Below are 13,569 nucleotides of genomic sequence, written 5' to 3' on the forward strand. Positions count from 1 at the left end.
AAAACTTATTTGTGCGTATGAGGCTCGTTTATAACTTTCGAATACACAATTTGATTCTACTTAAATAATGACGCGTTGAAGCTCGATTTTAAATTTCGGCGGAGTAACGTAATAACAGGTGTCTCGTAAAAGTGTTTGCTTCTCCATATGCTTACAAATGAAAAACTATATATAGTGTACCATGCCCATACGCCTAAACCATCTATTATTCGCTTCCTAATCAACATTTAGGTGTATGGCATGTATATGGAAGACTTAATAAGCGTATGAGTGACCTATTAGTATAACACACATTGGGCTAAATCACGGGGATAATCGAAGTCACAGAACCAAAAATTTTTGGATCGGTGATTCAGTTTAGGTCAGATCAAACAATATAAATTTTCGGGTCGGTGATTTGATTTGGTTTGGATGGTTTTCTTTGGAAATATCTCTTGATATTCATGATACCTAAAAATAAAATTTAAGTTTCAACAACCGCTCTAACAAAACGTAGTAAAAAGCCCTCAACAACAAAATTTTATTTTAACAAACAAACTTGTAATTTAAATTGGCAATATATAGAAATTTAAGCTTATATATAGCTTTTATCACTATATGTAACCTACGTATAGTTTTATTTTTATTATTTAGATTATTTCGTATTTTACACAAGTTATAAAGCTAATATGTATATATATATAGGCTAAGTATAAAATTAAAACCCACTTGAGTTGTGAAAACTCTAGAAACACATTCTCAACCACATGTTTTTAATTAATGTTTAAATCTTGTGGTCCACAATTAAAGTGAATAAAAAATGTAAATATAAATATAATTTGTTATCTTTCCTTAAAACATATATAAAAATTAGTAAAAAAATAACAAAACATTTTTTTTTATGTTTGATGTTTTGTATTAAATGTTAACATATATTATATGTAACAAAAAAAAAACGATGTTACATAAGGTTTTCACGAGTTTTCACAACTCAAGTGTGTTTTCATTTTAACGTTACCCTCTATATATATATATATATATATATAAACTAATAAATAATTAACTAGACAAATTCAAGCTTGAGAAAACAACTTACGAGCTCAAATTAAAAAAAAATAGCCTGAAACAAGCCGAAATCGAAGCATTATAAATCAAAGCGAGCCGCGTTCGAGCCGGGGCTCTACTCATTCACACCGTTTACACCTATTCATGCTTAATTGTTTACCCCAATCGTTTCTAATCGAATCCTTGCGCTCATTTTACATGGCTCTTTACCTTTTGAAATCGTGTATTCCAAACTCTCCGGCAATATCTCCGGTACAGCTCCGGCGATTTGCAATCCTCAACACGACATCGTTTTCAGCCAATCGGACATCGTTGATTCATTACGCCACCAGCGACGATAACGATGGTGGACGAGAATTGGTGGCGTTGTCTGACGAGAAACTGCTGAGTCAATGTGAGATGGATACTTATAAAGCCTCCGGCCCCGGTGGTCAACACCGTAACAAGCGTGAGAGTGCCGTTCGGCTTAAACATATCCCTACCGGCATTGTAGCTCAGGTTAATTCATTCATCATAATTTGCATCATTTATTTGAAACCGAGCAGCTTGGTTTTGAACAAAGTTTTCAATTTTAAATTTCTAAAACTTTAAAATGTAATTAATTCAAGACTTTCAACTCTGAAATGTCTAAAACTAAAAGTTAAGTTAACAAGAAAACATACCCAAAGTGATTGGCTAGGGACTAGGGTTTAAAATTAAACTTTGAAGCCAACACAAAAAGGAGGAAATTTAAAAAACTTTAATTAATTGTATTTTTTTATATGTATATATATATAATCTGAGCAAAATGAACCGAACTCAACCGAGAGAGACTCTTCTCGTGCTTGGCTCATTTTCAAACCGAACCGAGCCGATCGGCACATTTCCAAACAGAGCCAAAATCGAGGAGCATGTTTTAAGCAATTTCTGATCGAGCGGCGAGTGGCAAGCAGTTTGGACAGCCTTAATCATTATTCACATCATCTGCATCAAGGGATGTGCATAAAACCGAAAATGAGTCTAAAACGGTTTGGTTTGATTTTTTTGTAGAAACCAAACTTACGTTTGGGTTTTGGTAATGCATGTAATAAACCCGAAAAATGTAACCGAATCGAATTTATAGATTTTCATTCTTTTAAGTAATTTTGATAAGAATTTAATAAATATGTAACTCAAATACTTTACCCTAAATGTATAATAATCAATTAGTTATTAGTTAACAAAATGATTTAGGCCTATAATTGTTTTTTTGGCCCAAAATTTTCAATCTCAAATGCAAAACCGAAAAAACTGAAACCTGAACGAAAATTGAAAAGCCGAAACCGAGCGATTTCAGAAGTCGAAAAACCGAAGTTTTGGTTTTTGGTTCACTTTAGCCCAAAACTGACACAAACTGAACCGTGCATGCCCCTAACTGCATCCACTCAACACTGAAAAGGATCCAGTTTTGATCATCTGATCTACAGTTGTTTGTTTATGTGTTTTTGTGTGCTTATGATTATGCTTATTTGCTTATTTAGGCATCTGAAGATAGATCACAGCACAAAAATCGTGCATCTGCACTGGCTCGATTGCGCAGTCTGCTAGCTCTAAAAGGTGTATGTTATCTTTATTTTCATTTCATAAACTTATTACATAACATTAAATCCTTACTCTTAAAACTAATATATAACAGTGGCCTGATTTTACTTATTTGGTAAGTGATTATTGATTATAACTTATATATATTTTTTTGTTACTGTGAACTAGTCAGGAACAGTATAGATCTTGAAACATACACACCTCCTCCTGAGCTTCTTCAAGTTCTTCCACCGAAGTCAACTATAAGAGGATCAGAATTTGGGTCTCAAATTGGACCCAATAACCCAAAATTTGCATTGGTATGTATGTCTACTTCTTCACTTTGGGCTTCTAAACATGAATTTTTGACTATTTGTATAAAAATAGTTCATTATTTTTTTCTGGTTAATTTCAGGGTGTGCAAGCCTTGTTAGATCTAATTTATGCTGTTGAAGGTTCTGTAGCAGATGCTGCAAAGAAACTAGGGTATATGTAATATATATATATATATATATATAATATATATCAATTGCCAAATGCATCTTAATTAATTCTGTTTACTTTTTAGATTGTCAAACTACTAATAGGCCCGCAAACGAACACGAACAGGGCATGTTTCTGTTTGTTTTTTTAACAGTAGCTGAACAAACGATCTAACCGGGCAGTTAAACAAATGAGGTTTTCTTGTTCATGCTCGATCGCTAAGAAAATGGACATGTTCGTGTTCGTTCATTAATAGTATAAATGGACATAACTGAACATAGATAAGCGAACATAACTAAGCAAACATCAGTTAAAGGTAAACCGTAAACGTGAATATCAATCTGTTGGGCCTAAATATTTAATAAAACTAGACCAGATTGTGATGGGTGATATTTTAATTTAATAAAACTAGACTAAATTGTAATGCGAATTTAAATGAATATGTAAATGAACAAACTTAAACAAAGGTAAACTAATGAAAATGAATGAACAAACTGCTTGCCGAATTGTTTACTGAATAAACGAACTTCCTGCAGAACAGTCTACTGAATGAACAAAAAATTTGTTCATGTTCGTTCGCTTATTGAATAGACGAACTTCCTACCAAACGGTTTACTAAACATTCGGTTCGTTTATAGGCCTAGTACTAAATGCTAAAAGCGAATCCATAAGCTCGTGTTGGGAGTTGAAATCTATTGCTGTATGACGTATTGACATAGTTACAGATATAGACGCATATGATTTGTGTAAAGCATTAAGAAACTTTATAACCCTTTTGCTTTAAAAAACCATTGACTCATATATAGTTATATAAACAAGTTAATATATTTTGAATGTTCACTTATATAGTCGTATACAATAATATCTTTACTTTAGCCTAATGGTATCTAATGGTCATTGCAGCTTAAGCACAGGAGCTCTTTCACGTCTGATTTTATCTGATGATTCTCTTCGACAAGCAGTTAATGAGTTCCGAGCATCTAAGGTATTATTATGATAATTTATAAATGTGAATCATTTTCTAAAAGAATATTTTCACAATTTAAATTTAATATTTTATGTGCGAAATGTGCAGGGCATGAAGCCTCTGAAATAGTGCTAGTCCGAATTTAACTTGAAAAGAGGTAAATAGTTTCTACCCTGATACTGTTGTAATTTATTTTTACGCGATTGCACACTTTATATATTTGGACAGCGACACTAGTAAACATCTGTAAGGCAAAAACCTTTTTTTTGTGTGTGTAAAAGCTCGAAAAACAACTGTTTTTTATGTAAAAACCCCATAAAAAAGGTGTGTAAAAGCTTATATATAACAGCTTTTGTATGTGTAAAGGCTGAAAAAACAACTTTTTTTTGTGTGTAAACATCTAAAAGAAAACATTTTTTTGTGTAAAAACCCATAAAAAGCAACTTGCTTTTGAGTAAAGGCTCTATTTGAACAACTCTTTTTTTGTGTAAAACCCAAAAAAACAACATTTTTTGTATGTAAAAGCCCAAAATTTTTGTTATTTGAAAGCCCTATTAAAACACAAGTTTTTTTGTTAAGTTTAAGCGATCTTTTTTGTTGAGTTGAAAGTCCGGTTAGAGATGCTTTTGTTCAATGACCTTTTGAAGTTAGATTTGCACAATCGATACATGTGTTTCTTTCAGTTATATTATTTATTAACTTAATATGGTAAACCTTACCAGACTCGACTTGACCTGATCTTTGAGATATCTGTATATCAAGTTGGTAGGCATCCGAAGACTGAAACAGTGACACTAGTAAAAAATTTCATGCAATGTCACTGGTTGGGTAACTGTGCAGGTGATAAACACATAAATTATAGTTTACTTAAAGACATGAATAATTTAGGGCATGTTTTGTTAATGTAAATCTATTTGACCTATTCTTTTATCTGTTAAAAGAAACCTTTTTATCTGGATCTTGTATACGTTGAAAGAGACGGATTGGGAGTTAAGGATTTGAAAATTCATAAGAAGTGAAAGACTTTCAATATTTGTGTTTCTTTTTCGGATTGAAGATCTTTATTACATAATTTGTTTTAAAGCTTCATTTGTTCAATTGTTTTGATGGTGATGTTGGTGGCAACTTGTCTTTTGAATTACAGGGATCGCGTCATTGAATCTTGATAAATCTTAAGTTGTTGGATGCATGGTTGTTCGATACGAACCACTAACTACCTTTGTTTTGGGAACGACAAAGCAAGCCCTCTTTTTTTCAAAATCATTAGTTTTCATTGAAAAAATGATAAAAATGGTCATGATTGTAATGCATATGCACGACAAAGCAAGCCCACTTTTTTTTTTCAAAATCACTAGTTTTCATTGAAAAAAATGATAAAAATGGCCATGATTGTAATACATATGCACGACAAAGTAAACCTCTCTTTTTCTCAAAATCATTAGTTTGCATTAAAAAAAAGGTATATTAGTTTTTAATGATTCAACTATTGTCTTTTGGTCAGTGTTCTACTAATGGTCTCAACTTTTAAAATATTTGTTTCTAACGGTCCGCGACTAACAGAATCCTAACGTCGTTAGTTTCAGATCGCCGGAAAAATGGGTTTGGTCGGAAAATTCACTTTTTTTTCCCAAAAACTCAACATTTTCGTCCCAAACACCTTGATAACTTCGTATCGGACCTTTAGGAACATTTTTCTAATAAAAGCCCCAATTATTGAGGTCACCGGAAACCCTAAAACCATCGTTAGAATCAGTTGATAGTGCTCAAGTGGTGGTAGTTGGTTAGTGGTGAGTCAATTGGCGGTGGGTGCGGTGTTCAGGTGGTGTTTTCCGGCAACAAATTTGAATTTTCCGGCCAAAAACGTTTTCTCGACGACCTGAAACTAACGATGTTAGGATTCTGTTAATCGCGGACCATTAGGAACAAATACTTTAAAAGTTGGGACAATCAATAGCCAATTCATTAGTTGGGACCAGCAGTGACCAAAATGTAATAGTTGAGATCATTAAAAACTAATATACCTAAAAAAATGATAAAAATGGTCTTGGTCGATTGTAAATTGCAATGCATATGCATAACTGTCTATACAACAAAAGATAAAAGAAAAAAAAAAGTTGAAACAGCCAGTTTAGTTTTCTAGAACCGGGTACCAAATAGGACCAAATCAGTAAACCGCTGATAGAACCTTTTGATTATCATTTTGCTCTTTTTTTAATGCAACGGATTCATAAATTTGAATAAATCCAAACACTAACCAAACGTTGAACATTAACTCAAACCAAAAATCATCCCAAATCAAACCAAAATCGAGTACAAGCACAAACTCCAGTCGAACAAAGTCTAACACAAACACAAAGAAATCATTGATAAATATTCATCTGACTTATTATTATCTTACATAACCTTCCAATAATTCTATATACAAGCTTAGGTTACCGTTATATCTATATTGTTTCTTTAACCATATTTAGCTAATTAACAATTAGCTCTAAAACTAATTAGATAGATGTTTGTTGGTCAACCCAACTATACGGGGTCAGATTCCACACTTTATAGAAAATCAGTTTCTAACCCAAGACCGAGCCACCATGTTGCCACGTTACCATTTTCTCATAATAAATATTAACCATAATAAAAGTAATCCAAATTGATAATCTTTTTTTAAGCATATTATTAATAAAAATGTATTAAAACCATTTGTTGGACAGTCTCTTTCTATTGCATTATATACATTTTCCACTATATCTAGAACTAGTCTACAACTCTTAACCTCTCCTCCAACTGTATATACATGAAGAGGTATGTACCCGCCTTAACATCGAGCGGGGCGGGTCAACCCACAAGATATAGACAAGAGGTTTGAAATCAAGATATCATGAAGGCACAAAGCCAAAACCTATGCGCATGGCGCATACTCACGCATCACATATGCTCACGCATATCACATATGCTCACGCATCACATATGCTCACGCGTCACATATGCTCACGCGCATCACATGCTCACGCACCATATATGCTCACGCATATCACATCTGCGCGTGGCGCATATCACATGCTCACGCATCATATATGCTCACGCATATCACATCTGCGCGTGGCGCATCTGCGCGTGGCACATATTACATATGCTTGCGCATATCACATCTGCGCATGAAACATCTGCGTGTGAGAATAAAGAGAAGACCTCGCGCATCCTCAGGATAGGCGCATATCACACATGCACATAATCAACCTCGTCCTTATCCAAATCAGGATAAGGACAACCTTGATTGTGCTCGTCAGACAACCTTCCAGAAGGTATCCTTTAAGGAATAAGAATATGCTGACGTTGACAGCTGCCAATGAAAGGTGGACAACTCAGCAAAACCCATGTGCTACCACGTGATTGCACATGGGTCAGGTGAAATACCTGGGTCAGAGAATAATCAATGAAAAAGCACCAGGTGTCCTAAGGACACGTGGCGCAAAGCAATAGGAGAAGGCCAAAAAGGCCCTAATGGGATCTGAGCCCAATCATTGGAAACCCTAACACTATAAATACCACACCACCTCCACAAGGGGAGGTAAGCAAGAAAATACATTCCAATTCCTTACTCACTCTCAGGTTATTATTATCTTCTCCTACAATCTCTTATTCTCACACCGGAGGGTTACCCCAAAGAGGACCCCTCTGTCCCTTTCTGAGGGGTAAGTTCACGGTGCTGCTCGTTTTGTAGGTGGAAGAATTCATACTCCGGAGAACCATCGGTGAAATAGCACACTCATACCCGAGGAAAGTTGATCGTCTACCAGTGAGCTGATCCACGTTTCTTCATTGGCGCCATCCGTGGGACAACAGCAACAAAATCACCATCTCATCAGTTCTCTCTGAAAAACTTCACCATGGTTTCTGGTGTTCGAAACAGCGATCAAGTTCTGGAGGATATTGAGCTTGAGGATGTTAATGAGGGACAGCAGTTTCTGAGGGTGCCGCGTGATTCTGCGCGCACCACCAGTAACCATCCTTTCATCACAACTCCTCATAGCCAGACTGAAACTCCTCCAGACGATCTCACGTTCCAAAATCTGACTAGCGCGAAACAAAAAGGACCAATGAGTCCGGAAGTTGAAACCAATGACCCTAAAGAATGGCTCATAAACGAACAACGACGTTTAATGGACAAATACAATGAGCTGGTCAAACACAAAAAGTTAGCCGATTTAACACAAAGGCTCGCGTTTGATAAGCAAACCATTCAAGGAACAACAAAAAGGGCGCGCGCGCCGGAAGATGGTCACTCTGTTCACACTGAACACACTGATTTTAGTGATGAAGAAGTGCACAGCATGAGGAATACGCGAGATACTCATGCAGGAGGCTCACAGCTCCGCGCGCACATGAACATAGCGCCTGGGGCCAAAGCCGATATGGATCTGTACACACTGTACAACCCACCAGCGAGAGGGCAAGTGACGTAACCATACCATACAGGCCAGCCATCTTGGTGAAGCATTCAAAATTCACTGAGTGCATCGCGAAGGCTCCCATTCAACACAAAACCAAGATGCCAAGTGGTTTGGGCAAGTACGACGGCACAACTGATCCAGACAATTTCCTACAAGGTTTTTACAACACTGGAAACCTAGAAAGCTGGACGATGCCAACATGGTGTCACATGTTTGCTCGCTGCCTCACGGGCGCAGCGCGTGTCTGGTTCGAAAGCTTGCCGACTGGACAAATCGATGGGTTCGAAGAGCTATTGGAGAAGTTCCAGGCTCACTTCGTACAGCAGCGCAGACACACGCGCGACCCCGATAACATCATGCACTGCGTGCGCAGGAATGATGAAACCATTGAAGACTACATAACCCGTTTCAATCAGGAATCTCTGGCAATTGGAGGTATCACTGAACAACTCTTGCGCGTGGCCTTTATTCAAGGTGCGCGCAGTGATCAACTCCGCAGAGCTCTCGTGAGCAGAGATGGCATGCCAACCACTTGGGCCAAGCTAATGGAAGCATCGCGAGTCTTCGAGCGAAATGAAAAACAAATTGCCCAAGATAGAGCAAGAGATAGAGGGCATCAAACAGAAGCACCGCGCAACAATGAAAGGAGGGGCAAACAGAACTCCGTATGGTCCAGGTTGCAACAAACCAGTTTTTCTTCCGCAGAAAAGCAGGCGCAACCAAGCTCACCCCAGCCCCAAAAAGACATTCGTAATCGCGAAGAAAGTGACAAGAGGGAAGGCGGCAGAGAGCCTAACAGACCTCTACCAAGAATATGGACTCCCCTCACTAAAACGCCTTCACAAGTGTTAAGCACAGAGAATGTCCAGTTTAAAAGCCCCAAGCCATTACTCCACAAGGGACCATCAAACAGTGGCAAGTATTGTGAGTTTCACAAGTCCACAGGGCACAACACCGATGCATGCCACCATTTGAAGGATGCGATTGAAAGAGATGTGAAATCAGGCAAGTTGGCTCACCTGGTGAAAAACCCAAGACCAGAGAATGAACAACCAGATGGAGCCTCAGCCAGCAAAAAGTTCAAAAGAATCTGTGTAGCCGAGGGAGGAAGGCAAGGGCAAAGATCGAGAAAGAGAAGCGCGCAAGTCCAAGGAGATTGGCGCGAGCAACAAGTAATCTTCCCAAGAATCAGGGGAGGCCCGTCTATCAGCAGTCCTCTAGTCATCACTACACACATTGCTCATTATGAAGTGTCAAAAGTCCTGGTGGACACTGGCAGTGAATCAGACATCATGTATGAGCAATGTTTCAGAAAGTTGGATCCAGCAGACCAAGCAAGGCTCGAAATTGTGAATGCACCAATCTCGGGTGTTTCAAATGAAATCATTCACCCCCTAGGTCAGATACAATTTGAACTAACCATGGGGGATGAGAAACACAAGCGAGCCGAAATTGTCAACTTCTTGGTCTTGCCCACCACTTCATGCCACAATATGATCTTGGGTAGAGGAACGATTGCTCAATTCAACGCCATACCATCACCAGCGCACGGCGCGCTGGGGTTCCCAACACCAACAGGTGTAACATTTGTGTACCGAGATCATTTGTGCGCAGTGACAAGTATACCGAGGGAAGGGAGAATGAAACTTCCAATGGCAAACAACGCGCTAGAGGAATGGATTCTCAACCCAAAATTCCCAGAGCAAACATTCATAATTGGAGCTACGATATCAGACGACACAAGGTTGAGAATGAAAAGATTGCTCACAACGTATATGTCGGTCTTCGCGTGGCAACATTCTGATATGACTGGAGTTCCGCGAGACCTGGCGCAACATTCTCTCAACACCTTCAAGTCTGTAGAGCCAATTGCTCAAAAGAAGAGAGTCATGGGGGATGAGAAGGCAAAGGCCATGAATGAGCAAGTAGAAGATCTACTGCGCGCAAATATCATCCGCCCAATACGATACCAAACATGGGTAGCCAATCCTGTGATGGTAAAGAAGAGCAACGGGTCATGGAGGATGTGCATTGATTTCAAGGACCTCAACAAAGCATGTCCAAAAGATTGTTACCCCCTCCCAAACATTGACGCAAAAGTGGACTCTGTGGCGCCATTTAAGCTCAATGTTTCCTGGACGCCTACAAGGGCTATCACCAAATTCAAATGGCACCACAAGACGAGGACAAGACTGCCTTCAGAACTGACAAGGGTGTTTTTTGTTACACAAAAATGCCCTTTGGTTTGAAGAATGCAGGAGCCACCTACCAAAGACTCATGGATGCGGTTTTCAACGAGCAAATTGGAAGAAACCTAGAAGTCTACGTGGATGATTTGGTGATTAAAAGCAGGGAGGAAAAACAAATGCTCAAAGACATCGAAGAAACCCTTTGGCGCCTAAAGGAAGTAAACATGAAGCTCAACCCGAGCAAATGCACATTCGGCGTAGAAGAAGGGAAATTTCTAGGTGTAATGGTCACCAAGGATGGTTTCAAGGTGAACCCAGAGAAGGTGGAGGCTATCCTTGACATGCTCTCACCATCCACCATGAAGGAAGTTCAAAAGTTGAATGGTAGATTGGTATCAATTAACAGGTTCCTAGCGAACCATGCAAGCAAATCTACCCCATTTGTTAACACATTGAGAAATTGCCTAAAGAAAAGCCAATTCAAGTGGACGCCTGAGGCCGAGCAAGCTTTCAGTGAGATAAAAGAATGTCTGATAAATCTGCCTGCGCTCACAGCTCCACTTCCTGGCGAAACTCTAACATTGTACCTGTCAGCAGGAGAGCGCGCCATCGGCGCAGTGTTGTTGGTGGATCGCAAGGGAATCCAAACACCAATCTATTATGTGAGTCGGGTGCTGACAGATCCTGAGACGCGCTACTCCATCATGGAAAAGTTAGTTTTGTCACTAACACACGCGTCGCGCAAGCTTCATAGATATTTCAATGGTCATCCTATTGAAGTTCTGACTGGTTACAACATCCAGCAAGTCTTGCGGCGTCCCGCGCTCTCAGGAAGGCTGACAAAATGGGCGCTGGAATTAGGAGAGCACACGATCGCCTATAAGCCCCGTCCAGCAATAAAGGGACAAGTCTTAGCTGATTTTATCGCAGAAATCCCTGAAGGAAAAATTGAAGAGGCTCAGCGCGAGGTAGACCCTCCGCAAGCCAATAATGAAAAAGATGTTTGGAGATTATTCACTGATGGAGCTTCAAACAATGAAGGGTCCGGCGCAGGCCTCAAGCTGGTGGATCCAGAAAGTCATGAGTATACTTATGCAATCAGGTTGGATTTCAAGAGCACCAACAATGAAGCTGAGTATGAAGCCCTGCTGGTTGGTCTGCGCATCGCGCACAAGTTCGGAGTTAAAAAGCTAGAGGCCCATGTTGATTCATACTTGGTAGCAGCACAGGTCAATGGTCTTTATGATGCCAAGGAGAACACCATGCCTTTGTATCTAGAGCAGGCGAGAAAACTCATCGAGCAATTTAACTTCTTCAGAATCATACATATTCCGCGCAGTGAAAACAAGTCTGCCGACGAGCTGAGTAAGATGACATCAACCAGCTTCGATCACTTTGGCAAAGATGTCAGGGTGGAAGTAATGAGCAACCCGTCGGTGGGAGCGAAGTCTGTCCTTGTAATTCATACAACACCTTCATCATGGATAACTCCATTAATGGAATTCTTGAAGGAGGGAAAGATACCGGACGATCGCGCACAGGCGAGGAAGATAAGACACAAGTCGCAGAACTACGAACTGCTTGATGGTACGTTATATCGACGCTCTTATCTTGGACCGCTCATGAAATGCCTAGATGCTGAGGAAGCAAGCTATGTGATCAGAGAGATACACGAAGGAATCTGTGGAATACATGCTGGCCCGCGCATGGTGGTTGCCAAGGCAATGAGCGCAGGTTACTATTGGCCAGGCATGTACTTGGACACGTTAAAAGAGATCCAAAAATGCAAAGCGTGTCAGAGCTATGCGCCAAACACCATGCGGCCAAAGAACAACTTGATTCCGGTGACCTCCGCATGGCCTTTGCACAAATGGGCAATCGATATTGTGGGTCCCCTACCGCAAGCGCAAGGGCGAGTGAATTTTTGGTAGTGACAGTAGACTATTTCACAAAATGGGTTGAAGCCAAGCCACTAGCAAAAATCACAGCCGAGGCGATGAAGCAATTTATTTGGAGCCACATCATATGCCGTTTTGGCCTGCCCATGGAAATTGTGAGCGACAATGGCAAACAATTCACCGACAGGAAGATATCCAGTTGGCTCAAGGAATTGCGCATCAACCAAATCTTCACTTCAGTATACCACCCTCAGGGGAATGGCCAAGTGGAGCGCGCGGACCAAAGCTTGCTGAATGGGCTGAAGAAAAGGTTGGAAGGAGAATCCCATTCATGGGTCGAGGAGCTACCTAATGTCCTGTGGGCGCACAGGACATTAAGCAAAACCAGCAATGGCGAATCCCCGTTCAGCCTAACCTATGGAACGGAGGCTATGATTCCAGCAGAAATTGGATGCCTATCCCATAGAGTGCTCATGATGAGTAAGATTGATAACGAGCGCGAAAGGAGGTTGGATCTCAACTTACTTGAAGGGCGCAGAGAGGCGGCTATCATCAGTGAAGCCAAATACAAGAAAAAACTAGAAAAATATTACAATCAACGCGTGAAAGAATGCCACTTCAAGAAGAACGATTTTGTCCTTCGGAACAATGAAGCTAGCCGCGCAATACCTCCGGGAAAAATGTCCCCCAACTGGGAGGGACCTTATCAAGTCTCAGAAGAATTGGGAAAAGGCGCATACACTTTAAAAGATTTGAATGGAAAGAAGATCCCGCGCGCATGGAACGCAGCACAGCTTAGAAAATGTTTCATGTAAAAATTGTCAAGTTTGTAATCAAGGCTTTTTAAGCCATTATGAATAATGATAAGCGCTATTTTCTCTTAATGTGTGTTCTATTACCTTTTGCATACATGTTTCACACTTCCTTTTATTAATTTTGAGCAATATGACAACATTGTATTGACATCAAAACTAAAAATAAAACGAAGTAAAACATACATG

General features: G+C 39.6%; 1 protein-coding gene across 1 annotated transcript; it reads left to right on the plus strand.

The window, feature by feature from the left end:
* The first annotated feature begins 1,242 nt into the window (after nt 1-1,242).
* On the plus strand, nt 1,243-4,991 carry LOC143600237 (uncharacterized). The gene is made up of 7 exons (XM_077077983.1): nt 1,243-1,542; nt 2,544-2,619; nt 2,773-2,903; nt 2,999-3,069; nt 3,970-4,051; nt 4,142-4,190; nt 4,756-4,991. Exons 1-6 carry the CDS (start codon nt 1,243-1,245, stop codon nt 4,160-4,162), a joined length of 681 nt encoding a protein of 226 aa, XP_076934098.1. The 3' UTR covers nt 4,163-4,190; nt 4,756-4,991.
* The last annotated feature ends 8,578 nt before the right edge of the window (nt 4,992-13,569 follow it).

This window comes from Bidens hawaiensis, unplaced genomic scaffold (assembly GCF_021521415.1).
Source record: "Bidens hawaiensis isolate Kalapana, Puna unplaced genomic scaffold, B.hawaiensis_p1.1 tig00053841_1, whole genome shotgun sequence".
NCBI classification, from domain to species: Eukaryota; Viridiplantae; Streptophyta; class Magnoliopsida; order Asterales; family Asteraceae; genus Bidens; species Bidens hawaiensis.